This window comes from Teleopsis dalmanni, chromosome 2 (genome assembly GCF_002237135.1).
Source record: "Teleopsis dalmanni isolate 2A chromosome 2, ASM223713v2, whole genome shotgun sequence".
NCBI lineage: Eukaryota > Metazoa > Arthropoda > Insecta > Diptera > Diopsidae > Teleopsis > Teleopsis dalmanni.
The window spans coordinates 198,218,005-198,244,114 of NC_051847.1; the positions used below are offsets into that span (position 1 = coordinate 198,218,005).

The window sequence follows — 26,110 nt, forward strand, 5'->3', positions numbered from 1 at the left end:
TTGTATCCAGTAATCGTAGGTATGTTGAATTCAACGTTTGATATGAATAGAATCGAGAAAGTGAAGAAAAATTACTAAGAATTTTGGGAGTAAGAGGTAGAGATTTCTATGTTCAAAGAGTGCACTATTTAATTGAGATAAATATAATTTATGTTCAACAATATTGTGGGTGCTTAGCCCGTCTGATGAAGATTGCACGAACAACTGCATACTTTGTAACTTTTAGCTCTTTAAAGGGTTTGGAACTTTAAACCTTGACTTGTTTGAGAGAAGCAATAAGTATAAATATGCTGTGGTAAAGAAATAATTTTTTTAGAGTGAAAAACTTTTTTTTGCCTAGTTATGCTTAGACTTCCAAACGTTATCTATACATTTCAAAAAAAAAAACCTAAGGACTCATTCTTTATGCGCCAACGTCTTGCATAAACATATTTTTTTTTTAATGAAATATACACTACGCCATATATTCTCATGGTTTCAATATAACAAGTGGATCTTTCAATTGCTTCATCATTTTTTAATTAACAAAAAAAAAAAAAAATTAAACTCACCACAATATCATATTTAAGTGGTGAGTTTATGGGCAAACGTAGTGTATATTGATACATTTTAACACCACAGCGTACAATTTCCGTGGAACGCCAGAGCGCTGTTAATTTCGTAAAGGTATCACTAGGCAATTTTGAGCAATATTTATTTACTAATGCTATTGAAGTGCATAAATCTACAGATGCACCGGTTAGTAAATCCGGTTGTGGTTTGTAAGGCAGAATACAGTTAACATACTGATCCGCCAGATTATGTTCCTCTTCAGGTGGCTCAAAATTAGCACATTTTTGCAGCAACATCTGCAAAAAAAATTTATATATAGCAGTTACTTAATATGACGTTGAAAAAAAAATAAAAAAAAAACAATACCTTTTCGATTTCTCTATATTGTGCTAATTGATCAACGATTCTTATTGTTGCTGCATGCATATTTAATGATTCATTTTCATAAGTTTGAAATTCAGTAAGTGGAATCAACTTGATCCCTTTCTCCATGAGTATGCATTGAAAACGTTTCTTCTTTTTCACTTTATGTATTTCATTGGTATCTACAACTTCACAACTCTTTTTGTATTCATCACTGGGATTGGACATGGAGTTTTCCGCCGTTATAGGGCTTTCATTTTTGATTTCATAATCCAAGCCATTTGTGATACATTTTAAATTTTTATCTTCTTGGAGATCAATAGTTAGTTCCTCTACAGTACAGTTTTCATCTTTTATTTCTTTTAAGTGAATATCGCTTGTCGTGGGAGGTTTATTTGTTAAAACTTCAGGATTAAGTATTTTTACAGTACCACGCGGTGCATCAAATATATACTGATTGGGTTTACTTTTACTTTCAGTATCCGAATTATCGGTTATATCCAAATCTTCACCTTCATTATCACTTAACTTACAAGTAAGGAAATGACTTTCATTGCACAATTGCTCATTTTTATTATGCGGCGTATAGGTTGAAATGTCAAATTCTGGTGCAACTAATATCACATGATACGCAGGTGTAGCTCTAGCTCTACCCTTACACTGTACATAGCTACGATATGTTGTTGGAGGATCCCAGCGTACAACTAAATTGCACTTTGGCACATCAATACCTTCCTCCAGCACTGAAGTACCAATCAATACATTACAATCATGTATACGAAATTTTTTTAGTACTTCTTCTTGAAGCCGATGCTCGGCTTCTGCCTCCTTGGGTTCAGTAACAGGATCCGCAACACGATCGGTAGTATATTGGCATCTTAGAAATTTTAAATCTGGATCATGTCTGCTCATTTCGGCCAGCAAATCGAATAGTACCCGAGCAGTATGATTCATATTACAAAATATTATAGCACATAATGTATCGGAACCATCATCTCTATCACGCATTTGTCTACGTGTGAATGGTCTTCTACGCGTACGACCGTGTGCTCCACCATGTCGCCTATGATGCGAATTGTGTTGGTGCTTCTCTCCTTTTTTGTTTGTATTTATTTTTAAACTCTTGCTTAGAGTTTTACTTAGCGCATCAGTTGTGTCAGTTATCTTAATAATTGAATCCAAATTATCGACTATTGAACGTGATTCCAATTGATGTCTTGTGATATTTTCTACATTTTGACAACTTTGTTCTACGGCACGCGATATACGTTGAAAATCCATTTCATCTAATTCTGTGTTCATTTTTTTTATTTTTTCATTGTCTGTAACAAAGTCTGTGGGCTTGAATAATCTTAGCACTTCCAGCAAACGCAAGACCTTCGGACTGGAATAACGTTCTACAAGCTTTTTGTGTTTGGAAGTTTTACGAAATGTGGTTTCACACACGGCATGAATCTCTATGAGTGCTGTATTTACCATACTCAAAAGCAAGAAGTGACGTTCGTGTGGTGTCTTTATTTTTCGCCTTTCAATTGTTTGAAATAAACTAAGAGCAACGCGATCAGTAGCCCAAGGACCCATCTCATGCAATACTGTCATTATTATATCAAGAAACTCAAGCGGTTCCTTTTTCGGATCAGGTATATCTGCAAAATAATATGAATTTATGAATTTGTATATCTATTGTATATTAAAATGAATACTAAGTACGTTAATATTACTAAATATTTAAAGGCTATATAACTGTGTACTTTAATAATTAAGGATGTGAACATAAAAGATCTATTATGCTCGACTTTGCCTGGATTTTAAGCTTGTAATTCTAATAATAATTTTATTATTGATTGGTTTGTTTTAGATACAGCAAGTGTTTAGACTGCTGAGTGTGTACGGTGTAAGCAGAATCTATTAACTGAAGATTAACTCCACCCCAAAAGGATTTTACAAGTAAATCTCAGCGGATAACAGCAACAACATTGATACATTAATTTTGAACATAGACCCATTCACACTAACGGTATGTTTTTTATGCCATATATATCATATATGCAAATACATAACTCAATATCAGGGTACAGTTTAGTTAATAAAAAACTATATTCTTAATGTGTGCCCAAACTGTAGCTACACCCTTTATGATGTCGCCCAGCTGCTTTTCCCCACGGTGTCACTCATCCTATTAAAATGCCTAGGTTTTCGGGTTCACCGAGTATGGTTTCAATTACAATCCCTCCCATCCATTATCCGCTCTTAATCGCAAATAATGCCCTTCTCTTTCACACTTTTGTGTAACCAAATCCTAACCCAAGTATGCTTATTTGTAGTTCCTTTCATATTATTTGTTACATAGATTTTCTCGAACCAAAACAACATTAAATTATATATAAAATTTATAACTCTTTATAGCAATATAATCAAACCTTTAAGCTCTTCAAGGAATTCTTCAGTATTATATATTTCGGTAGGATCATAGCGATGGTCTTGTAGAAACACTTTCCGTGTTGAAATAATGTCCTCAAGTAAAAAGCTCAGTTCATCTTTATTATATGGTTTACACTGCACAATATATTCGTATGGTTTTGAACAGTATCTGCAAAAAACAAAAACAAAATATATTAAAATAAACTCAAAATTATATATATAATAAGTATAACAAACAGTTTATTACCTAAGTACGGTAACAATATCACTAGCAGTTTCAGCTTTACACAACGTATTTCTCTCCAGCGTATTTAACATTGCACTCAACTGCTGTAGCGAACAGCCTGCACTGTGTAATGGACCAGCTAAACCTAATATTTTCGGTGACGATACGCCATAACTATTATGCATTATAATAGCAAATAGCGGTAATATCTCCGTATACACATTAACAATGTGACAATCTTCTAATATTAAAAGGTTGATATTTTCCAATTTTAAAACTTTACTTTTTAGTGCAGCTATGCATAAACTAGGATGCACCATATAAACATGATAATAAGTGGAGAATATGTTAACATTTTCTTTATCATTAACTTGTTGGAAGACTTTTAAATCCGTAAGATGATCCAGCATGGTTGATATGGATATTGAGTTACTATTACATGTAAGATATAAACTAATTTTAAGCGTTTCGCGTGCTTCTCTAGACAATTCTTGCAAGAGTTTTAATGCTATAAATTCTTTTGAGGACTTATGTCCCAAACATATAATGGTATTTTCTTCATATGCAGCTGCCACCAATTCAACTTGATAGTCTCTGGGAGTAAAAGCAGTTGTGTGTACATTTTCGCACCAATGGAATGCCATGTAAACAAAAGTTCCTACAGTGTGGTGGAATTATAATAAATTGCACTATATATATTACACTAATATTTCTTGCAAAATATTTGTTTAATTAATTTTTTAATTTATTTTACAATAATTTTAATTGAAATTCTTATAACTATTATTTTTACGACCGGTTAAACAAATCAAAAGCTGTCAACAGCTGATATGCATTCACAATAATTACTATAAAGAAAAAAATCACAATAGGTTTGAGATGATTTTATAAGATTAATTTATCTTAGCGTCATATGACAACCAATTTTCTTCCGCCAAAAATGTGTAATGCCATTTGCTTACACAACGCACGTGGATCGACATGTTTAAGGGAAGAAAGCTGAAAGCGTGCTTTAAATGTGGATTTAAAATTGATAAGATTCTGCAACCAATTTGGGTGTGAAAATGATTATAACACGTGCCAGTTGTAACATTGCTAGTAGACTGTGGTGCTAAGAAATTTATTAACATGTGCGGAACTGCATCAGCATAAAAACGAATATCAGGAATTGTCCATAAGGAATGAAATTAACAATTCTTCATATGGATTATGCTGTAACATTCAACTTCGCTAGCATGTGTGCATATTTAAAGATCTAATATTTCAATGAACTGTTGGTTTCAATGAACTTTTACGACTAATAAATCTCAAGCTAGATGAATGGTTCCAAGAGGGGCCGGGTCAATGTGTCGGAGCCACTTGTTGAATTTCATAACTAAATTTCGTTCAACACTTCCAAAAGGGACTACAACAACAGCAAGCTAGATTGATATAGTGCAATAAAGTACAGAGTATTGGCCATGTTTTATTTATTGGTGAAGACGTTAAATATGCAGTTATTTAGAACCGTTTTTGAAAACTGCTAATCTCCAACGGTAGCGACGCATGACACTTCGGTTGTTGTAGTCTAGTAGTTTAGAAATAGACTATTTGCAGCTGCTCAATGTCCAAAATGCTAAACCATAACTTTTATTTAAAAGGTAAGTAACTAATAAATTAAAATAACTATCAATTCTATATTCACACAGATTAAAAGTACTCATTAAAAAACTCAACAAAAAAAATATTGTTAATTAATAATTAAATATAGCGGATTTAAAATTAATGTCATTATTTAATCAAAAAAAAAAAAATATGTATATAGAATTTTCTTAATGAGTGTTCTAATACTGCTTCGATATCTATTTATGTGAACATAATATATATATGATGATAATTCATAACCCACAACTGATTAAAGATGCTGAAATCTTTTAACATGCATCACCATCTGAAATAAACTTAGTAAATTAAACCATACTACAATATTTTTATACGATACGATAATTATAAACTTTTTTTTATCTTTCTAGCTAATACATAAATCATCGTACTGATAATAAAAGCATTTTATGGAACAATCTACCTTAAGCTAAATGAGTTCATTGTCATCATATCTATTGCAGTTTTTATCAAGCTTTATTTTTGCAAATAGAACATTGTTAGAATATCGTTACTTTGAAAAGGTAAATAAACTGAAATACGTACAGATTCATATATGTCTTAAAAAAGTGATGATATTTTCTCACCCTAAACTGATAAATAATGCAGAAATATTCGAACATGCATCACCATCTGATAATATATATAAAGATTTTAATAAAATTTTGTAGTTCAAAAAACAATACTAAAATTAAAATTTCTTATTACAGATTTTATCTGATCAATGACGATGTGGCTTTGAAAGCAACTATAAAATGCTCGTTTAATTTCAAGAAGACTGCTTTACGATAATACATATTATAATTAATAAAATCAATAATATTTGATGGAATAACGATGCTTTGAAAAGGTAAATAAACTGAAATACTTATAAATTTATATACGTCTTAAAAAAATGATGATATTTTCTCCCCTAAACTGATAAATAATGCAGAAATCTTTTAACATGCATCACCATCTGATAATATATATATATATATATAATTTAATAAGATTTTGTAGTTCAAAAAGCAATACTAATATTAGGATTTCTTATTACAGATTTCATCAGATCATTGACGACGTGGCTTTGAAAGCAAGAATAAACTGCTCGTTTAATTCCCAAAAGACCGCATACTAGTATGATAATACATAGCATAATTAATAAAATAAATAAAAATTTTGATTAAATAAATACTTTACGATTTTATTTAATATCATCGAATTTATTCTTTTTACCAATTTATGATCATATACTTATTTTTCATCAAACAGTAGAAAAGTAGAACGATCTGATACTCATTTTTAATTTTTGAATTTTTTTATCCGTTTCAGAATATTCTGGATTAGTAATTTTATTTACTATTTTTAATACAATAGTTGGGTTCAATTTTATTTGATAAGTGTAAAAAAGAATCATAAATTCTTAGCATCACATAAAATATATATGCCTTGACTTCGATAAACTTTGTTTTGGAGTTCTTGATTGCAGATTACAACAAGTTGTTTACATTGTTGAAGTTCATCATCAAATGTATTTACAGCTCGATGTAAACTATAGATTTAACCTATATCATGATGAATTCTTTAATCCGTACTGTCGTTGTTATAGTGCCGAATAAGTTTTTGCACGATTATCGATTTCCCATCCACAATATTCTGTCGTCACTTACTTCCTGAACTTCACTTCCACTTTTCATAGCAATATCAGTCTTGGTGGACGAATTTCTTCAATTCTTAATGCATACAGAATCCATAGAAACGTAGCCTTGCCTATTTGTGGATAAACACGACAGTCATCGCTTCTAATTTGACAGACACGAGTTCTAAGCACTTGCAGTCCAAACAAATTATATACGGACTATAAACTAATTAAATAAAATTCGATTATTTCCAAAGACCACTGATGAAGAGTACTTGGCATTACTCGAAACAGCGTTGTATGGTCAGCCAAATTTCAATAAATTAAAAATAAAAAATTTTTGTCTTTGTCCTTTCTTTGCTATTCGAATCCGTCTAACTTTTAAGTAGATGAAGTCCTTTGCATTATAATAATATAATACTATATCGTATTATTTAAATATTAAAAATTATAGTAGTAATTACTTTCATAAGATATATATATAATTGATCTCCATTAATTAATTTATGTTATCTCCATTTTTATTTAGAATTAAACGATGAAGTATTTATATATTTTTTATAATTAAAGTTTACCTACACATATATCGTTAGTAACTTTTATTGGTTTGTGATAATTAAATTCGTTAATCAGTTACGTCAATTAACAAGATACTCAATATATCGAGCATAATTTTTTACATAAAAGTTATCTATAAACACAGACAATAAATTAAAAATTATCATTTTCAAAATGCAACCATGCAAACATAAATGTCAAAAAACAATGGCAGACATTCTTGTGTTATTGTTGTTTGCATAAACTATAAACTTAAGTGTAAACATATTTTTCTCGTATTTGCTATACAGTTCCACTGAATAATATTAATAGTAAAAATGGTAAAACCAGTCAAAGAAACAGGATTTGTTGTAGAAAAAATTATAGATAAACGTATCACAACAGAAGGCAAAGTTGAGTACTACATTAAGTGGCGCGGATATCCAAGGTATGAAAACTAAATATTAAAATATTTTTAGTATAAAGAAATTGTTTATATTTAGTTCAGATAATACTTGGGAGCCTGAGGAAAATTGTGATTGCCCTGCAATAATACAGCGCTTTGAAGAATCGCGTGCAAAGTCTAAAAAGCGAGGTGAAAAAAAGCCGAAAGTTGAAGAAATACAAAAGTCTCGTGGCTACGATCGTGGTCTTGCCATAGAGCAGATTGTCGGCGCAACTGATACAACTGGCGATGTATCATATTTAGTTAAGTGGCAATTTTGTGATGAATTTGATTTAGTGCCAGGGGCGCTTGTACGTCAAAAAAATCCAGAATTTATTATAGATTTTTTTGAACGTCGTTCACCTTTTCAACGTGCGATAAATGAACGCTTATTGGGCTTACCGGCAGATTTACGCATATATAATAACGACTTATCGCCAAACGATATGAAGTTGAACATGGCGGATATTAAGAGACCTATTGATAGCAACGATGCAAATGTGTCATATTCAATCCCCGTACCAGGGGTGGGTGATATTGCAATCGATGTACCAATTATTGATACAAAACCTATTTTACAGTAATAATTTTTTTTTATTTTTTTATTTTATAAGAATTAATACAGTAAAAAATTGTCATAAATACCTTTAAATTAGTTATAAGAATTAACACTTTTATTTGATTATTATTTTCGTGTTACAATTTTTTAAACTTTGTCTAAAAGTATATGGCCAAACTCTCCTTTTCTAAATATCTGTACAAAATTCTGCGCCGCATATAACATATCAGGCATGGTAATTACTTGGCCGTCATACCTTTTAATCTTACGTGTTTTTCCTAAGTTTTTTGCATGGTAAAATAAAAGTTCGGCTATATGATCTGTAGCATTTTTCAAACCAAGCACTTCTACATATTCAAATTTATTATGTTTATTAAGCCAGTACAACAAATAGTCTGCTATTTGGTCAATTCCTACAATGTGATCGGGAAAACAGCCTACTAATGCAAGTTTCATGCCCATTTCATCATCCGTGACTCTAGGCTCTAATATGCCGGGTGTATCAATCATATACGTTAATGGAGCTTCACATATTTTTATTTTTTCCAAAACTGATCGCGTAATGCCCGCTTCAGCACCAACAGCTGCTGCACTCTTCTTACCCAAGTTCTTGTTACGTAGAACGTTCAGTAAAGAACTCTTACCCACGTTAGGCACACCAATAACCATGACATTATAATCTTTTTCGTTCCTTCGATTGTAGCGATCAGATTCCACTATTAATTCTGTTATCTTTGGCAACAATTCTCTTGTTCCCTGACACTGTTGGTTTTTACAATTTGTAAATATGATATTTTTAATGCCGTTGTTTTTTAATTCATTTTCTACTTTACGCTGGTCACGTCTATCCACAAGATCTTTCTTATTCAGCACTAGAACATGTGGCTTCAAATCTCCTCCTGTTATAGTTTGTTCGAATTCAGGATTACGTCCAGAAAATGGTATGCGCGCATCGTGCACTTCTACTACGCAATCGACCATTTTAAGCCGTTGTTGCATTTGTTTCAAACCCTTTCCCATATGACCGGGAAACCAGTGTACAGCCTGTTTAGAAATCAGCTTATAGGTGCTCCGAAAACTCATAACTAATCCCGTTTTTAATAGTATTATTTTCTATAGTTTCCAACTGTCGCCGAATCGTTATTGTTTTTGTATTAAAACACATGATTTTGACATTACATGCCTTTGTGGATTGTACGGATGGAAGAAAAGTTGTTTCAATTTTGAATTTTTTTTTAACGAAAAAAAAAATAAATTTCAGATACACAAAAAATACTTGTTTTGAATTTATAAAAATGAAATTTAATAAAAGTTTAATTTATTTATGTAAATTTTATGGAATGTCAAACTATGGACTACTGTTTGTCGAATTTTTTTGCTCGAACGTAAAATCTTAATTTATATGTTGTTCGGTTCAATAACTTGTAGGCTATTATCCTCCTTAACCGTGTATTTCAACAAACTTTTATAATCTGTGAGCAGTTTTTTCCAATAACACTCAATATCTTCCATCCTCAAGTGAATCTTAACAAACTCATAGCCACGCATTGCAATCTGTTGCGCTATGTCATCATTTTCTTGAAAATAATTGAGTAAATTTTCTATTTCCTGCTCACTAGCATAACTTTTTACTGGAACATAGTGTACCCAAGGTTTAAGGGCAAAATAGAAAAACTCATTCCATTCATCGCCGACATGCAGTACCAATGATTTACACAAAAATAAATGTTTTAAACGGAAACTAGCCGCAACTCCACGGAAATTAAATAAATATTTATATTTGCAGTGATGCTTAAAATCAACTTCTTTGGCAGGCTCTGCATTTAAAGTGTCTTTTTTTGTTTTCCAAGCTTGGTTTTTTGTATATTGTGCGTTTAATAAATCTGGATTTTGGCGTGACAGCAATATCAAAGCATCACGCTCATCAGATGTACGAGAGCCACGAAAAAATCCTCGAGATTTTTTTTTGGCCCATGGCGTTTTCTCAGCGGCTTTTGTGATTTCTTCTCGCAGCAAATCCCAGCGTCCGATACCAGTTGGATACAATGAAATAGCTGGACCACCTGCCCAAAAAGACCAAGCAGGATACATTATATCCAAATATTCATTTGTTTTTGAAAATGAAAATACTGGTCCTTTTGTCTTAAACACTTTCTTTACTTGTGGCCAGTCTCGTGTATTTATGATTATGTCCATATCTGGTAATTCATTTACGAGTTTTAATAAAAAATGTTCAACGCCTTTGCAGCGCGTAGGAAACATACAATCCTCTTCGCGGTACAGTGTTTTATTGTAGATCTTGTAATGTGTACCTAACTTCGCGGCATCTGTTATCATTTGCCGTGTTATGCCATTACTCTGGTAAGGTTTCAAATCTCTTTTTATCACTTCTGCGTATAAACCACAAGTTGGTTCGTGTTCCATTGGGATCCATGGTTTGTATTCACTAAGAGCTTTGTGAATTTTTCTATATATTTCGTTTGAATCTAAAATGATTGTATATATCTAGATATGGTATACACATTTATGCAGGCAGACGCATACCTTTTCCATATTTTCTAGCTGAATCAAACAATTGGTTTTCACGTTCTTCGCCACACTCTGATTTATTGTCCGATACACATTGTTCATCGTTCAGAGAATTATCCGCCAGAACTTGTTGATGTAAGAAATTTAAGAAGACAAAGCATATCAAGGGCAATCTCATGTTTTAGTTTTGCAAAAACTTAATTACAACAATTGAGCCGGCAAATATAAACAAATTCTAATCTTTTGCAATGTTGCCACATGTAAGTAAATATTTTGTTGCAAAAAATTAAGTACAACGCTTAAACAATTTATGACATGAAGCGAAATAATGTCCTGCGCAGAGTATCACCTTCACAACTTCTAGTAAAAATGAATATTCTATATAATAGAACATTATATGAATTAAATATTCATATAGTCAATGTCACGAAAATTTTTTATTATTTAACTTAATAAGGTTATATTAAAAAATTAATAGATATTAAATAACGTATAATCAAAATTTGTGGTCGACGTAATATTAATATCAATTATAGATGAAATTAATAGATTACGCCTTTAAGTTAAGGACTCTGCCATCAGTCTTACCGATAAGCTAAAATTCTTAGGAGTTGTTTTTACTCAAACACAATTTCATACGTTAGTCATGTTATCAATATGCTACTTTTCGACTCCTTTAGCTTAAAAATGCACTATATGGACACAATCTGTGTTCAAAACTACCAACTAATACCGTCACTCTTTGTAAATCCATTTCTTATTTGGTCCGGAATCTCATTCACGTAAATGGAACGCATTCGAGTGTTTGAAAGGAAATTGGATGCATTACCTACATGCGCCGATCCAAAGGCAGACATTTTCTTAACTCCACTGTCTACAAGACTTTAGACATCAAGTGATTAAATGATCTTTTGTTATCCATATTGCAAAGATACTTAACCAACTATAAAGTGTTCGTCCTGTCATTTTTCACTCAGCTCAATTTCCCATAGACTTGTTAAATAATATAAAGTACATGCCTTTTTCAATTTCTTTAATCTGGACAACATCGTCCACGTCTATCTTTTAATCCCGCTCTACAATCATGCCAACAATAACCCTTTGCATAGTGTTTACTCTTAGTTAATACGTTTACTACGTTGCAAGAACATCTTCCCTTCCTTCCCCTTCCACTATTTACTTGTTTTCATTTTGTTTACACAAACAAATGTTTTAAATTTTGATAATTTTTTTCGTGGGGTAATTCATTTCTAAAGATTGCATTATTAAATCATTTGATATATTTAAAATGAGCTCATTTATATGAACCCACTTTCTATGGTAAAATATTCTCATTATAATTATTAGTGAAAATAACACATTACTGTATTATCTCAATGGGAAATTATTTATGCTGATGTGAATTTTGGTGTGCAAAGTCGTCACTCCAATTTTGCTTAATTTAATTTAGTAAATTTTATTAACAATTTAAAGAGCTTTCGTGCTTTTAAACATATTTAGAAACAAAACAAGGAAAATAAGAACAACAAAGTCCAATGTAGCCCTTAAAAATAAATTTCCTACAAGGCAAAACACCAAAATTTTAAATATTTATCATTTGTAATATATAAACAAACTAAGGTTGAGCTGCAAACAAACGTATTATGAAAGTAAATATGTAATCTTTGTTTTATATTATTGAATGTGTAATAATTATATAAAGTATATATATATATACATATTTAAATAAATTATATATGCAATGAAATTTCAAAAAAATGATTTGTGATTTAACTATTAAAATATGATTTGTGATTTAACTATTAATAACTATTAATTTATTATTGCTTTTATATTAAGCTGTTTTCATTTTCTGCGTTTTCCATGATCAGTTAATGAATTACTGCTAATACTATGTTCAGACACATCTTAATTTCACAAAAATCTTAATTTCATCTTCATTTCAGCGAAATTAAGTTGTTTTTTCCATACAAAATTCAGTTTTGAGGTTTGAACGAATGAAGGCAAATAGCTTTAATTTTGTTGAAACGAAGGCTTGCTGAAACGAATTAAGGTGCACTTCAAATGCAACCATGCGTAAGGTAAATTTTAAGGAAAGGACAAAGTTGAGATAACTGAAAAGTGATAATTTTTTTAAAATAATTGTTAATGACAGTTGACTTTAATAGAACCGGGAATTATTTTGAAAGTAGTCCAAATTTTTAAATTTGATTATAGAGGAAGAACTGTAATTGTTGTTAATTTAAAATAGACTGAAAAATAATAATTCACATACCTGAAATCCATTAAAGCTAATGAAACTATTGAATGGTAACCTTTATAGTTATGATAATCAACTTTTAAAATTTTCCAGATACAATTTTGTTTCGAGCATGTAATATTTATTATTTGATTTGTAAACAAAATACGTACGATTTCCTATAGCATAGTATAACAATAAAAAACTAAACATCATCTGCTTTTAATTGTATTGTAAATAAAATAAAGCTCTCTAAAACTTTTCCACAACTTTCTTATAGATAACAGGTTATTCACATGCAATAAGTAACTTATGTCGATGTAAACAACAAAATCTTAAACTTAATTAAGTAACTTACAAATTAAGTAGTTGAAACATAGTTTAGAACTAGATCGATAATAAATGATAAAGTCATTTATAGATTTTTAATTAATTTAGTAATTCTGTAATTAGGTTATAGCTGGACTTTTTTTTTTAAATGTTGCTCATGACTAACATTTTGTTTAAAATAGTTATCGAATATGTACAAAAATTTGCTAAACAATTATTAACAGCTGATTTTTGACATTTTAGCATTGAAATGCACTGTTCAACACTGCAAAAATTGAAACAAAGTGGCATATTCCGTATTTTTTATTTCATTTTGAACGTCTTCTAGTAAACAGGTTTTGTTACCTTTTTCAACATTAAGCAGTTTTATCATTGTTTCGCTTTAGCGTGCCTATTCGCTCACCTTCTTTTTTCTAATCAGCAAAAAGTTTCATGTTTTGCATTAAAACGATACGAAAACGACCACGACGAACAAATAAGCCTCAAAAAGGTTCCGTGTAAAAATTTATTATTTGCGAAAAAAACTCCATTAAAATAAAATATTAAAATAAATTTTCAATATATTCGAAAGCACATTTTTTTTTTGGTAATCTCAGTGAATAATAGTTATAAAAAAAGATTTGCTAAAGGAAAAATAAAACGCAGTGAAAATAACAGTGAAAAATAAATCACGTAAATTCATGAAAAACCATTGTCATAATTTATTTATTAAACGAAAGGAGATTAGTTAAAAACAAATATATATTAAAAGAAGAAATAAATTATAAAACAGTGGTTAAAAAACGAAGGAAATAACAAATGAATTGTGCGTATTAAATGGAATAACAGTATTTCGTAATAAATTTTACATCGATTGGAGAGATTGGGGAGGAGAACCACTTGCAAGGTGTGAGGAGACACTTTCCTGTGAGGAAAATAATAAAAAATTTTGTTGAGAATATTGCAAATTACTATACAAAGCAGAGGTAAGTTTATGCTATTTTGATAAATAATAACGTCTTATCAATTTTAAGTATTTTCTTAGAAGTATTAAAAAAAAAACATTAAATCGATTTTTAACAGTTCAAAGTCTGACGTAGTTGCCAAATATTTTGGTTATTTCTTTACCCATGTGAGGTGCCGTAAGGCAGTTGACAATTCTGTTATGCGCTTGTCAGTGTAATATTGCGTTGGAATACCTAATAAGGACAGCAGAGCCATTATGTTTGGTTGTAGTCATTTCTTAGCATTTATCCTAAACAATTAAAGTTTCCTAATAAGCAAAATGATCGACAGTCAAGAATTGCAAGCACGTAACTGAAAATAGCTAATCCCAAAACCAGAGACATTGTAATAATGTAATGGGAGTATATATATACACTATATATATTATAAATACGAGTATATTGATTTCTGTATATATAAATCAATATAGTTCTTTAATCAAAAATAAAGTTATTATTTTTCGATTAAGTATGTTTGCAATTCTTCATAAACTATGTATGCAATCCGTCCGCTTCACTTAGGAGTCATAGGTAATACTCGTACTTAAACCCAGAAAATTTTACCCAACTTTTATTTTAGAAAAAATTTTTATATTAAAAAAAACGATTTTAAATGATATATGCTTTCTTTTAATTATAATAAATCAATTATCTCAAGCTTTTGGTTTCACACCTCCAGTTAATATATTTTTGTTTTTGTTAATAAAATAAAATGAATGTCAAACGTTTATAATTAAAAATTTGAGAAACTCGTTATTGTCTTTGTAATTATATTTTTTTTATATCTTGCAAAAAATATATCTCATGGGTTAACTTACTCATTTGCTGAAGTCATCGGCAACTTAATTTCAATTGCCAAATGTGTAAATAATTAATTTTGTTTTTAAATATTTTGCAGCTTTCATTTTGGCAACTACTTTAAAAGTTATTTTGTGTTTTTGTAGTTCGGTTTTTATGGTTCAATGAATATTTATCCTCACCACTCTCTCAACCGCTCTTATATATGCAATAAATCTCTTTAAATATTTTGTTTTTAAAATAATAATAATTCAACAAATAAAATGTGATCATACTTTAGTATGAGACTAAACTATTAAAAAAAAAAATTTAAAGTTCATGAAAACAACATTCCAAGTTCATGTTGATATTATAATCTGTAGCATTACATTATGTTGTTGTTGTTGCAATCCGAGAAGAGCTATATTATAGGAGACATAAAGGGAATTACAATACAAAATACGATTACAAGGGTTAGGAAATGGATTAAGTAAGGGATAAGTGCGAAGAAGCGGTGTTGTTAGAGATAAAAAATCAATGATAGATGGTAGGAATTTAATTAAAATTAGCCTCAGTCTAAGCGGAAGAACATTGTCACTTTAATGGATTGGATCAATAGGGTAAAATTGGGTATTGAAACATGAGAATAGCTGGACGAAATATAAAGAGGCCCTATGCTCCACTGGGAGATAGGGATAAGAGAGAAACAGAGATTATAGAGAGTAGAATTGCAGTTGTGGCACATCTTGGAAATTGACGTATTTTTCATAACAAGTACCTATTGAACACCTGGCTGTGCCCTGAATTCAATTAGCCTAGACAATTTTTTTTAGGACTAGGAAGGCGTCATTCTTCAGAGATATTAAATGGATACGTGTTGACAACTTTGTTGCTGGGGTCTTGAGCATATAGCTTCACAGGGCTCTCGTTCTACTATTGTTGCGAACTATGAAACACAAATGGAATTATCTTGCTGTATTTGGTCGACGTACACGTCTGCTTTGAGGATCTAGAGAAAGAGTATTTTGACAATGTACTGCTAAAAGTAACTACGTTATATATTTCATTCTTGTGATTTAAAACGTTAATGTTAGATTGTTTTATAAGATGATTATTCTTCTTCCTATATATCTTTATAGTGTATTTATTTATCTTTCTTCTTCTTCTTTAAACAGTAACGTATACTTTAGAAAGTTGTTCAAATAAGTGATTCATTTTGTATGAACTATTAATATCGAACGTATGGTTGATTTGAAACTTATAATTTGTTAATTAAATTAAATTTGTTAATTTTTTTTTCCAAGATATTTTATTATTTTTACTAAGGTAAAGTCAAAATTTATTTAATTTTCTCTTTGTTTATTCCATCTATTTTTAAAGTTTATAAATTTGTAATATTAGTTAATCATGTGATTTACATTATAAATATATATAATTGTAATATAAGTTTCCTTCACTATTACTGAAATATTAAACTTTTTATTCTTCTTAAATCTATTAACTTTTCAAAAATTGGATTAAGTCATAATGTTTCAAAATTGATTTTGTTTATTTTTCTACATAAAATAAACTTTCTAATGAGTTGTGTAAAAAAATAATATTAAGTTTCCTTGTAGTAGGCTAAGTTGATATCATCTTCTGTCATTTTATTTCTAATATTATGTGTATACATATCACAAAGTCAGAACTAGGTAGGTAGGTTGGAGTAGCGGCCTTGTATCCCAAAAAGCCCACTTGAGCTCAAATGATAACCCATTGTGGTAGATATAGATCAGTATACATTCAACACCGAACGAAGGTAACGACTTCCCCATTAGGTAAAGGAAAACCAATCCGACAGTTTTATAAACTTGGCTAGATCCCTAACATTAAAGGATGACAGCTCAGTCAGATCGGTGAGAAAAGGGGATTCTAAAATTTTTAGTCTTCTTCTAGCTGAGAAAGGACACTGACACATGAGATGGAAATCAGAAGTAGATTTTCAGTATATTTCATTGAATAATAAGCTTGAATAGATAATAGATAATACTCTACAACATACAAATTTTGAATAAGTCAAAAATTGTATAAGAATGATTTTATTATTTATTATCAGTTATTTATCTTTTTCATTGCGTGTGTCTCCCATTAAAATTAATTCAATTTTCTTAAGTTATAATAATCGTATTTTATTTTCAAAGCAATTAGTGCTTTCATATCCGATTTCCTTAATTAATTCTTGCATTCCAATTACGTTATTCATACATATATATTGTCTTGTTACCTAGAAAAATATACGAGTATTATAAATACATAATTTGTCATAGATTTATGTCTTGCTAAAACAAAGATAAGACAAGTCACATTTTTTTTTGAAAATTAACTCTTATCATTTTATTATATTTTTTATTTGCCAAAAATAATAACCTAATATGACTTCGCAAAAGTCATTAACCCTATTTGTTTTTCAGGTTTTTTTAACCCAAATTGTACAGATCATTTTAATATTTTTGAATTTTGAATTAATATTCAATAAAATCTATCCCTGTTTTATAAACCAGGTATATACAAGAACTACAGTCCCATAGTGACAATGTATTAAATAATTTGAGGTCAATTGAATTGGCAAAGTTTTTACAAATTTACTTTATGTGTACAAAATAATACAAAAATAATCTGTGTAATTTAGTAGTGAGTTCTGAGACATGAAGTAGACAAAGGAAACAAAAGAGCTGATTGGCACACTAAAAGAGTACCTAAGCAATTATTTACTTTGACGAGAGTAAAAACGTTTAGAATCTCTGGTACAGGGAACATTTCCTTATAAACTTCTGGCACTCTGTAGCCTGAAGTACAATCTCAACAAAATTGTCCTTTTAGAGACCAATATTTAACGTTTTTGTAAAATTGGAAACGGTACATTCTTTCTGTTCTTGATCTAAATTGATTTAGTGGCTGACTTATCTATCTGGGTTACATATTTATTGCTCTTTATAAATATGGAATAATATGAAACCGTGAAGGTGCTCACGTTCAATCAAACCCTACTAATTGGTTAGAAAACTTTTTAAGTTATAATAATGACTTTGATTAAGTAATAATAATGACATGAGATGAAGTAAAATGAATGATTGTTATTGGTTTCCGGTTTGTCCTAGACCCACTTGTCAAATAACCGAGTGCTCTTTACTATTCTTATTTAGTTTTAAACGCTCTTAAATTGTCGAGACAGGATAGGCTACTACAATTGATTAGTTTAAAATTCGATGATAAATGCTGATAAATAATATCTATTAAAATAATGGATATATAGATGTTGTGATGAAATAATCTTGAAATATTTATATTGTGACTTTTTGTGAACTCTAATTTTGGTAAGCGTAACAAGAGGCAAATGAAAATAAAAGATGATTTAATAATGAGTTGATCTGTCCTTATTGTCCTGAGCTAACAAGTTTTCTAAAATTAGATATAGATTAAACTTAAGAATTGTAACCTATTGTTATTTTTTATATCTATCCTAAGTATATTATTAAACCTCATTCTCCACTATTGATATTCGTTAATATGTTTTGCTCTGTTTTCTGCATTATGTACCCTCTGGAGATTGGAGCGTTTTCAGAAAAATTTTACACTATCAAGATCAATAGTTTTTCTAAGTACATTGTCAGTTTCGAACCTTGGGTAACATGATTGAACATCAATGGTCGAAAACATCAAATCAATTTAAAATCATACTTGTCATTTTGACGGAACGGAGACATAGATTAATTTGGTTTATCTATTATACTATTGGACAATTGAATTGTTGGACTATTTTATGTAGTATAGGGATGCAATTTGGGCAGCCGTAAGTGCTCCACCAGATACTTTAGTAATCAAGCACAACCGTTTTGCTTTGGTTTTTAAAAGTCACTGATCTGTATTATACTTTATTTCACACTTTTTATCCTTAGGGTTGCCAGCTATATTCTATATATTCTATTTACTATATAGTTTTTCTCTGAACTATAAGGACTATAAAATTATTTAGAGGACTAGGAATATCTGTTTTCATTTTAATTTATAGTAAAAAACTCGTATATTTTACTTTTTTGCATTTTGTTTAGTAATTAAAAGTATTTAAATAAAATGAAAGTCATGAATTTAATAATAAATTTTAAAAAATTTTTATTTTGTGTTCAATGTTACAACAAATGAGTTTAAAATTAATAAAATTAAGTGCGATGACTTAAAGTTCAAGACAAAATACAATCATTTTCTCTATACAATATGAGTAGTTTTAGGTTGTATTATTTATTTTTATTTATTTTAAAACTGTTTTTTATTTGTTTATCCCATTTTTTGCATATTTTTTGCGAAATGAAATAATATGCAAAAGTTTCAATAACTTTTATTGTGTCTTGTTTGTTTAAAAATATTTCTTGGCTTTTTTGTTAAAAGTTGTTAAAAGTATCTTTCTTGCTCCGTTGTTTCTTGATTTAACTACCTACGCTTTTAAATTTATATTTTTTTCGACTAAAATTTAACTGAAACTGGTTCCAAATAAAAAGAATATATTTTTAAATGCATTTAAAATTGTATATTCTACACACCCATATGTTATATGAGTATGTATGTATGTTGGTTTGTATCTCAAGATTCTCGGTGATGAAGTACGTGGAGAGTGTTCTTAAATGTGATACACTCAAATGAATATGTTTTGAAGGTGGGGTTAGTGTTAATATTTTTTGACTTGATTTCATACTTCAAATAATAATGAATAGTTATAATAAGTTTTGTGGTATAACTGTAGTATTTATTATATATATACTGTATATGTAGTATATATATATACTACGTTTTTTTGCACTTAACTATAAAAGGGCATTAAACATTGAGCAACAGGTATTTTTGCAGTATATGTCAAGGCTACTCAATTTTAAAATTGAATAAAAGGTTTTTGTATGAATGGTTATTTTATGTAAAAAACAATTTTATACATCGATGAGTAACTTTACGTCATTCATTTAAATGTGTTTTTTGCCTTCAATTACTATTACATGTGCCAGCATATTTTACATAATTATATATACACCATTCTTTACGTAAAAGTATCGGACCTTAAACTGTAAATGTATTACTTCATGCTAAAGGCATTCTTGAAGCATTACAGCATTTTTCATAAGTTTATAAAATAGGGTTTGCCTTCTAAGGTTGGTAAATTGTAGTTGGTTAAAGCATTTTAAGAATATTTATTGAACCTTAACAATATTTAAGGCTGAAATATTGGTTAGCTTAGGTCGTAACGCTTGATGGCACATGCCAAAATTTCTTTGTAATAACAATTACTTAGGGAGTCAAAACCATTCAATTTATATGCCAAGAATATTAATTTATTTTATTGTTATTATTATGTGACAATAATAATTTTTAAAATTGTCTCCAATAGAGTATCTTAAACCTATAATATTGAATAAGAAATTGCTAAGTTCTTCATTCTTAGTAAAGTATTGCGAAGAAAGTAGATCTTTTGTGCTAACCCAGCGCCTACACTAGCTATGCTTTGGCAAGAGTTGTGTAAAATCACAACTATGATAGATCGTTTTTGGGGAACATTTTTCTAATGAATTTGATATAAGTATCGTAAGTAAAACTATCACCAAAATTAACTCAAAGACGATGGAAAAACAATTGCTATCTAATCTATATTTAATTTGTGTTATCTTTCAAATACTTTATATTTACTTAAGTTGTTTTCGAAAAAAAATCAACCGCAGAAATATAACAAAAACCTTAGCTATCCAATAGTTATATATTGATTTTGTCATACCTTTTCAATACTATTTTCCTTAAAAACAAAACTTTTTGTTCTTGAGAGAAAACCAATTGCAAAAACGGTAGAAAAACGTCTTCTATCCAAATATCTCTCATACTTTTTAAATAGTTTCTATAATTTTTCACGAAAAAACTGAACGTACTTTCGAAGTACTCGTAAAAAAATTTGAAAACTGTTAACACTATCTTTGTAAAAAAAATTATTACCTAATCGTTCTAGTTCTAATGATTTTAATAGGTCTTCAGTAGTTTTTTCGTGAGAAAAACATCACAAAAACGGTAGTTTCTTTAATTAGATACATTCTTACTTTAATATATATACACAATTTTTTTTTTCTATTTTTATGCAAATACATATAACTCGAAGAAGATATATATTTGCATTCAAACTTAAAAATCTTGCCAAAGTTTAGATTATGTAGACGTTAAAAAATGAGCGCTTATCGAACAAAACCCATTTAGTCTTTTGAATGAAGCCCAGAATGAGGACTACCTATTATCAGATGAACACATTATCATCTTCAAGATCCATGTCAAGCAGTCCCAAAAAATGTGCTTAGAAGATTATTTCTTAGAATTTATTACTTTTTAATGGTAGAAAAAAATAATAAAGGATCAGATCAGATATCGTAAACCTTTGCTTATATTTCAGTTTATATATATTTCAGTTCATAACATAATTTATATCCAAACTTTTTGGAAAACAGATTTGTGTTGCTTTATTTTATCAATTAAATTATTGTATAAAATTTTTGCACCATATTTCAGACAACTATATAGCAACCTACTACGTCTTCAACACTGTAAATATGTTGTTCATAAGCTGAACTTTTTAAAATTCGATTTATTTTATTGCTTTACTATATTGGTAACATATTTATTGTTATATTAATATTAACATCTTTGTAACGAAACCAATAGATCATTTTTATTTATATACTAACCCATTTAGTTCCCATTACTATAGACATTCTTACTATTAGCAGAACTTTTTAAAATCTCCTTACAATCCAATTTGTGTTTCTTTATTCTATCGATTAAATAATTATTATATTTTTCATGTTAACATCATTGTTACAAAACTAGTATACCAAATACCGTGCAGTTGTATAGCAACCCATTACGCCCCACTACTATAGACATGCTGTCTACATATTATACTTCGGCATTTTAGCGAATTTTCACCATAATTTCAATCAATATACAGTAACGTGGTATAATTGTCTTAATATATGGAAACCATAATATTGGTATTTAATTAGATTTATAAAATAATCTATTGCGGTAATTATTCTCTGCTAGTTACTGTAATTTAATATTAAGTAAACGTGCCTGGGTCGCCTGCCACCACCTGAAGCTTCAATGTTTTAATGCATGACTCAACCTCAGCCTTGTGTTTGAATTACATATAATATATATAAAATATAATGTTATAAAAGCCCTTATAAAGTATTTCTAATGCATGTCGTTTAAGGTACACGTTGTGTATTTATTATATATACAATACATATTTGTGTACAATATTTTATGCCCTTGTGTGCAACTGCGCCCATGCCTACCACCGTCAATCCACCTATCTCAACCTAAACCATTAAATCATACTCATACCCCAATTTATTAAATTTGCATTTGTTACATTTAGTAAGATTTGTGTGATTGTTCATGTTTTTGTAAATTTGAAAAGAGTTTCCCTAAAGACACCCACTTTTTATGACCTTTTTTCTGCCATACTCGGTTGAGCAATAAATTTAAATGAGTGGCTTTTTTAGTGCGCATACTCCTTCCAAAAAAAAAAAAAAACATCTGAACATGCAAGTGTGGTGAATATATAAATTCTAATACTGAGGGTTGCATTTTTATGTACTTTTTATAGAAAATTTATTTTTCTAATAGAAATTAATGATTTTTAAATATTTAATGAATTCATTTGAATTTGAAACTAATTTTTTAATTTTTTTAATTTTTTTATATATAACATTATAGATAGTTTTTTAATTTTACTTTTAAAATAAATTTATACATAAAATCATTCGATTTTAACATTTATTCCCTTTTACCCACCATATGTTTAATAAATTTTATGAAATTTTATTCCGAAGGATATACTCTGTGTTGCATGTTAAGTAGATATTACTTTGACGGAGTTTTCCTCTTTCTCACAAAATTTTTCTTTCAAATTTTTCGACCACCTACTTTTTTTCTTTACCACCTCATCAGTATTTTATTTGTATTTTATCAAATACTTTCTTTGATTATGTCAATTGACAGTAAAACGTGACTTGATTTGAGATTTCTTTTCTCTATAGAAAACAGAAATGAAAGCACATAAAATGCTGTTGTGTAGGTTGAAGGATAAATGATACTTTTATTTGCAGAAAGGTCCCTATTCTACAAAGCTTGTGGATTGTATGTCAGTGTAATATGTGCGAAATTCTTTATATGAACTTTGAAAAGTAAAATAGTGCTTAAAGGATGATTAGGAATATTATTGCTGTAACAGATTTGATTTCAATGCATTTATTTGTTATGGGATAGACAGTGCTCGCTCGAAAACGTGAACTAGTTAAGTTAAAAGTGTTGGCTTACGTTTAACTTTGTTTATTTTTTTAAAATAAGTTCGTTTGGAGGGATTTAGAGGGAACACTAGCTATATATTAAGACTTAATGTTTATATTGGTGCACCACTATGTGTAACTTCTAAATTCTAATTTAATTATACTCTCTAAATGAATAAATCATTAAGTTCTAAAGTATCACAATCTTGATTCTTTTTATTTTTGGCTTGGTTTCTATAATTTTTTGGCTATCAGGCCAATGAATTAATGAAGTGGACGTAGTATAATCCATAATCTATAAATTTAAGGCTTAATCTTACACAGTGGTCTAATTATCTAGTGGTTTAGTTTGTAGTTATACTAGAATATATTGTTTTTGATAGCAGTTTTGCAGTGTATTAACTATAGATTATGTTACCAGAAGGGGGTTTTCATCAATCCTATGGGGAGCCCATCTTATAACCCTCATCATACGTCACAGATATTATACATTAATAACATTATTATTAATATTATTACTTTAGACTTAGATAATGCACGACCCAAAGACGTATTATCCCATGAATATTGCTACAATTCATATAATTTGCTTCATATCCTAAAAATAATGCTTCAATTGGTTTTTGTTCGGGGCTTAAGATCTATGATTTTTCAGCTAATCAATAATAATGTACTTATCATTATTATATACTTATCAAGGGTGGTGATAATCACTAGAAAAAAATTTTTCAAACAATTATAACAGTAGATCTTTTTTTTTTCGAAATTTTTAAGCACAACAAAATATTATTCTTGTCCAATTTTGGTGGTGTTTGCTAGCACTTTTGCTCGTGTTTGTTGTTTTGAGAAGTGAACTAGTACTTTCACTAATATTTGTAGTTTTTGCTGCTGTTTTAGTGAAATTTTGCTTATTTTACTTTATGTAAATATATTATAAATAAATCAATTGAGGTATATAAAATTTGCGAGGGTGGATTGAAGAGGTTTGATTCGCAATTTACGTAAATTAAATTTAGTAAAAAATTAAAATTGCAGTAACATAAGCTGCTTTCAATGTATAATTCAATTACTTTACATGATTTTTTTTTTTTTGGAATTATGGAAAACTTTTATACAATCGAAACAAATTAATTATTAATTTACAAATGAAATAAAATTAAATACAAAACTTTAACAAAGTTAACGTAGTAATTAATAGATATATTCCTCAATTTAATGTTAAACTCTAACCGTACAATATTTGCATATATCTAATTTTTACATTAGATGTTACACCTGTAATAAAATCATAACTTATTTTTCTAATAATTGGGTCGATATTTACTAGGTACCTTTTGACATACTACGCGATCTATGCAAAAGTAAATTGATTTCAACTATATTTTCTTTGCAGTTTTAATTTAATTTGAAAAATTTTTCATGACTCATGAATAATTCGTTTAAAAAAATACTTAAAAGTTTGTTTATAATTTGAATAAATTAATATTTTCATGGTCCCTCGAAGAAATCTTTTCAATTTCCCTATTTAATTTATTTTTAAATTTTAAATCACGATCTCCACTGTGATTTTGATTAATCAATTTGTACTTTCCATTTTTTTTCCACATTTTAGTTGCTATTCCTCAACGAATTCCTCAACCAGGTCAACTGATTATTTATATTTATTTTGATTTTGATAGAATCTTTACTATGTTTACTATATTTTCAGATAATTTTAGATTTTTTCCGCATACATACTATCAATCAAATTTCTCTTTGGCTTCTAATACAGATAAGATTCGTGTATCTCCGTCTGGACTTAATGCATTATTCACACTTTCTGTAAACTGTTTTTCCTTTGTTGGATTACAATTTCATAAATTGAACTTCGCTGTGCATGCCGACAGTGACCTGCATGTATTTCCCATTTCCATTTCCATTACTGGCCTATCTTAACGATTATTTTGAAGATTCTATTATCTTCTGTAATTACAAAACAGCATTGTGTTGTGTTCTCTGCTTCGGATCTTTATTGTTTTAAATTCATTTTTAAAAAAATACATAGAAAAAAAGAAAAATAAAACTGTAGCGCATGGTATTGCATTCATAATTTTCTGTAAATTAAATTAAATTTGTGCTTATCTCTGTTTTTCTTTCATTTCAAGCAAACCTCGCATGTGAGTAGAACTGTGAATCTATGCGATAATAATCTCAGGAATAATGTCAGAACCATTATAACTGATTGAAATTCAGTCATCATAATAATTTGTTAAGCAATACAAAACAATCGTTACGTAGAGAAAAATAAGAAATTTATACTCATAGATGTATTCGTCACGGTTTACGTCAGTTCATTTCAGTTTCAATACTCTACATTAGGTATTTAAAGTATAGAAGTGTTTTAATTACTATCAGTAGCTAATAATACTCATACTATTGACAATGGTGATTTTTCGTCTAAACATTGTTGTTTTGTGTTACAGTGATGGCAAGGGCCAAGGTAAATGAAATCCTTGACAGATTTGAGAGTATAGTCGCCAGTCACTAGCTCAGTAGT

General features: G+C 29.2%; 4 protein-coding genes, 1 long non-coding RNA gene and 3 other non-coding genes across 8 annotated transcripts; 5 read left to right on the forward strand and 3 right to left on the reverse strand.

The window, feature by feature from the left end:
• Nucleotides 1–469: 469 nt before the first annotated feature.
• Nucleotides 470–4,296, reverse strand: LOC119676520 (endoribonuclease Dcr-1). Its single transcript, XM_038087760.1, has 5 exons — nt 3,584–4,296; nt 3,336–3,505; nt 919–2,561; nt 552–848; nt 470–505 (listed from the first exon to the last, which is right to left on the reverse strand). The coding sequence occupies exons 1-5, from the start codon at nt 4,204–4,206 to the stop codon at nt 470–472; spliced, it is 2,769 nt and encodes a 922-aa protein (XP_037943688.1). The 5' UTR covers nt 4,207–4,296.
• Nucleotides 4,297–4,503: 207 nt separating this feature from the next.
• On the forward strand, nt 4,504–6,395 carry LOC119681352. Its single transcript, XR_005252516.1, has 4 exons — nt 4,504–5,202; nt 5,575–5,727; nt 5,914–6,053; nt 6,245–6,395. It is a non-coding gene; the product is annotated as an uncharacterized LOC119681352 (long non-coding RNA).
• On the forward strand, nt 5,420–5,505 carry LOC119686645. Its single transcript, XR_005253042.1, has one exon. It is a non-coding gene; the product is annotated as a small nucleolar RNA Me18S-Um1356 (small nucleolar RNA).
• LOC119686643 lies at nt 5,761–5,848 on the forward strand. Its single transcript, XR_005253040.1, has one exon. It is a non-coding gene; the product is annotated as a small nucleolar RNA Me18S-Um1356 (small nucleolar RNA).
• Nucleotides 6,090–6,173, forward strand: LOC119686641. The gene has a single exon (XR_005253038.1). It is a non-coding gene; the product is annotated as a small nucleolar RNA Me18S-Um1356 (small nucleolar RNA).
• Nucleotides 6,396–7,600: 1,205 nt separating the features above from the next.
• Nucleotides 7,601–8,458, forward strand: LOC119679429 (chromobox protein homolog 1). Its single transcript, XM_038091778.1, has 2 exons — nt 7,601–7,809; nt 7,865–8,458. Exons 1-2 carry the CDS (start codon nt 7,700–7,702, stop codon nt 8,388–8,390), a joined length of 636 nt encoding a protein of 211 aa, XP_037947706.1. The 5' UTR covers nt 7,601–7,699; the 3' UTR covers nt 8,391–8,458.
• LOC119679428 (mitochondrial GTPase 1) lies at nt 8,459–9,640 on the reverse strand. The gene has a single exon (XM_038091777.1). The coding sequence runs from the start codon at nt 9,446–9,448 to the stop codon at nt 8,513–8,515; it is 936 nt and encodes a 311-aa protein (XP_037947705.1). The 5' UTR covers nt 9,449–9,640; the 3' UTR covers nt 8,459–8,512.
• A 13-nt stretch (nt 9,641–9,653) lies between these two features.
• Nucleotides 9,654–11,158, reverse strand: LOC119679427 (O-glucosyltransferase rumi-like). Its single transcript, XM_038091776.1, has 2 exons — nt 10,910–11,158; nt 9,654–10,851 (listed from the first exon to the last, which is right to left on the reverse strand). The coding sequence occupies exons 1-2, from the start codon at nt 11,070–11,072 to the stop codon at nt 9,764–9,766; spliced, it is 1,251 nt and encodes a 416-aa protein (XP_037947704.1). The 5' UTR covers nt 11,073–11,158; the 3' UTR covers nt 9,654–9,763.
• Between the last annotated feature and the right edge of the window lie 14,952 nt (nt 11,159–26,110).

Coding starts and splice junctions, on each gene's coding strand:
- LOC119676520 (XM_038087760.1), bottom strand. CDS start 4,206: ATGGCATTCCATTGGTGCGAAAATGTACACACAACTGCTTTTACTCCC. Junction 3,506..3,583: donor GATATTGTTACCGTACTTAG/GTAATAAACTGT, acceptor TGTTTTTTGCAG/ATACTGTTCAAAACCATACG. Junction 506..551: donor CACTTAAATATGATATTGTG/GTGAGTTTAATT, acceptor AAAATGATGAAG/CAATTGAAAGATCCACTTGT.
- LOC119679429 (XM_038091778.1), top strand. CDS start 7,700: ATGGTAAAACCAGTCAAAGAAACAGGATTTGTTGTAGAAAAAATTATA. Junction 7,810..7,864: donor AAGTGGCGCGGATATCCAAG/GTATGAAAACTA, acceptor GTTTATATTTAG/TTCAGATAATACTTGGGAGC.
- LOC119679428 (XM_038091777.1), bottom strand. CDS start 9,448: ATGAGTTTTCGGAGCACCTATAAGCTGATTTCTAAACAGGCTGTACAC.
- LOC119679427 (XM_038091776.1), bottom strand. CDS start 11,072: ATGAGATTGCCCTTGATATGCTTTGTCTTCTTAAATTTCTTACATCAA. Junction 10,852..10,909: donor AGCTAGAAAATATGGAAAAG/GTATGCGTCTGC, acceptor CAATCATTTTAG/ATTCAAACGAAATATATAGA.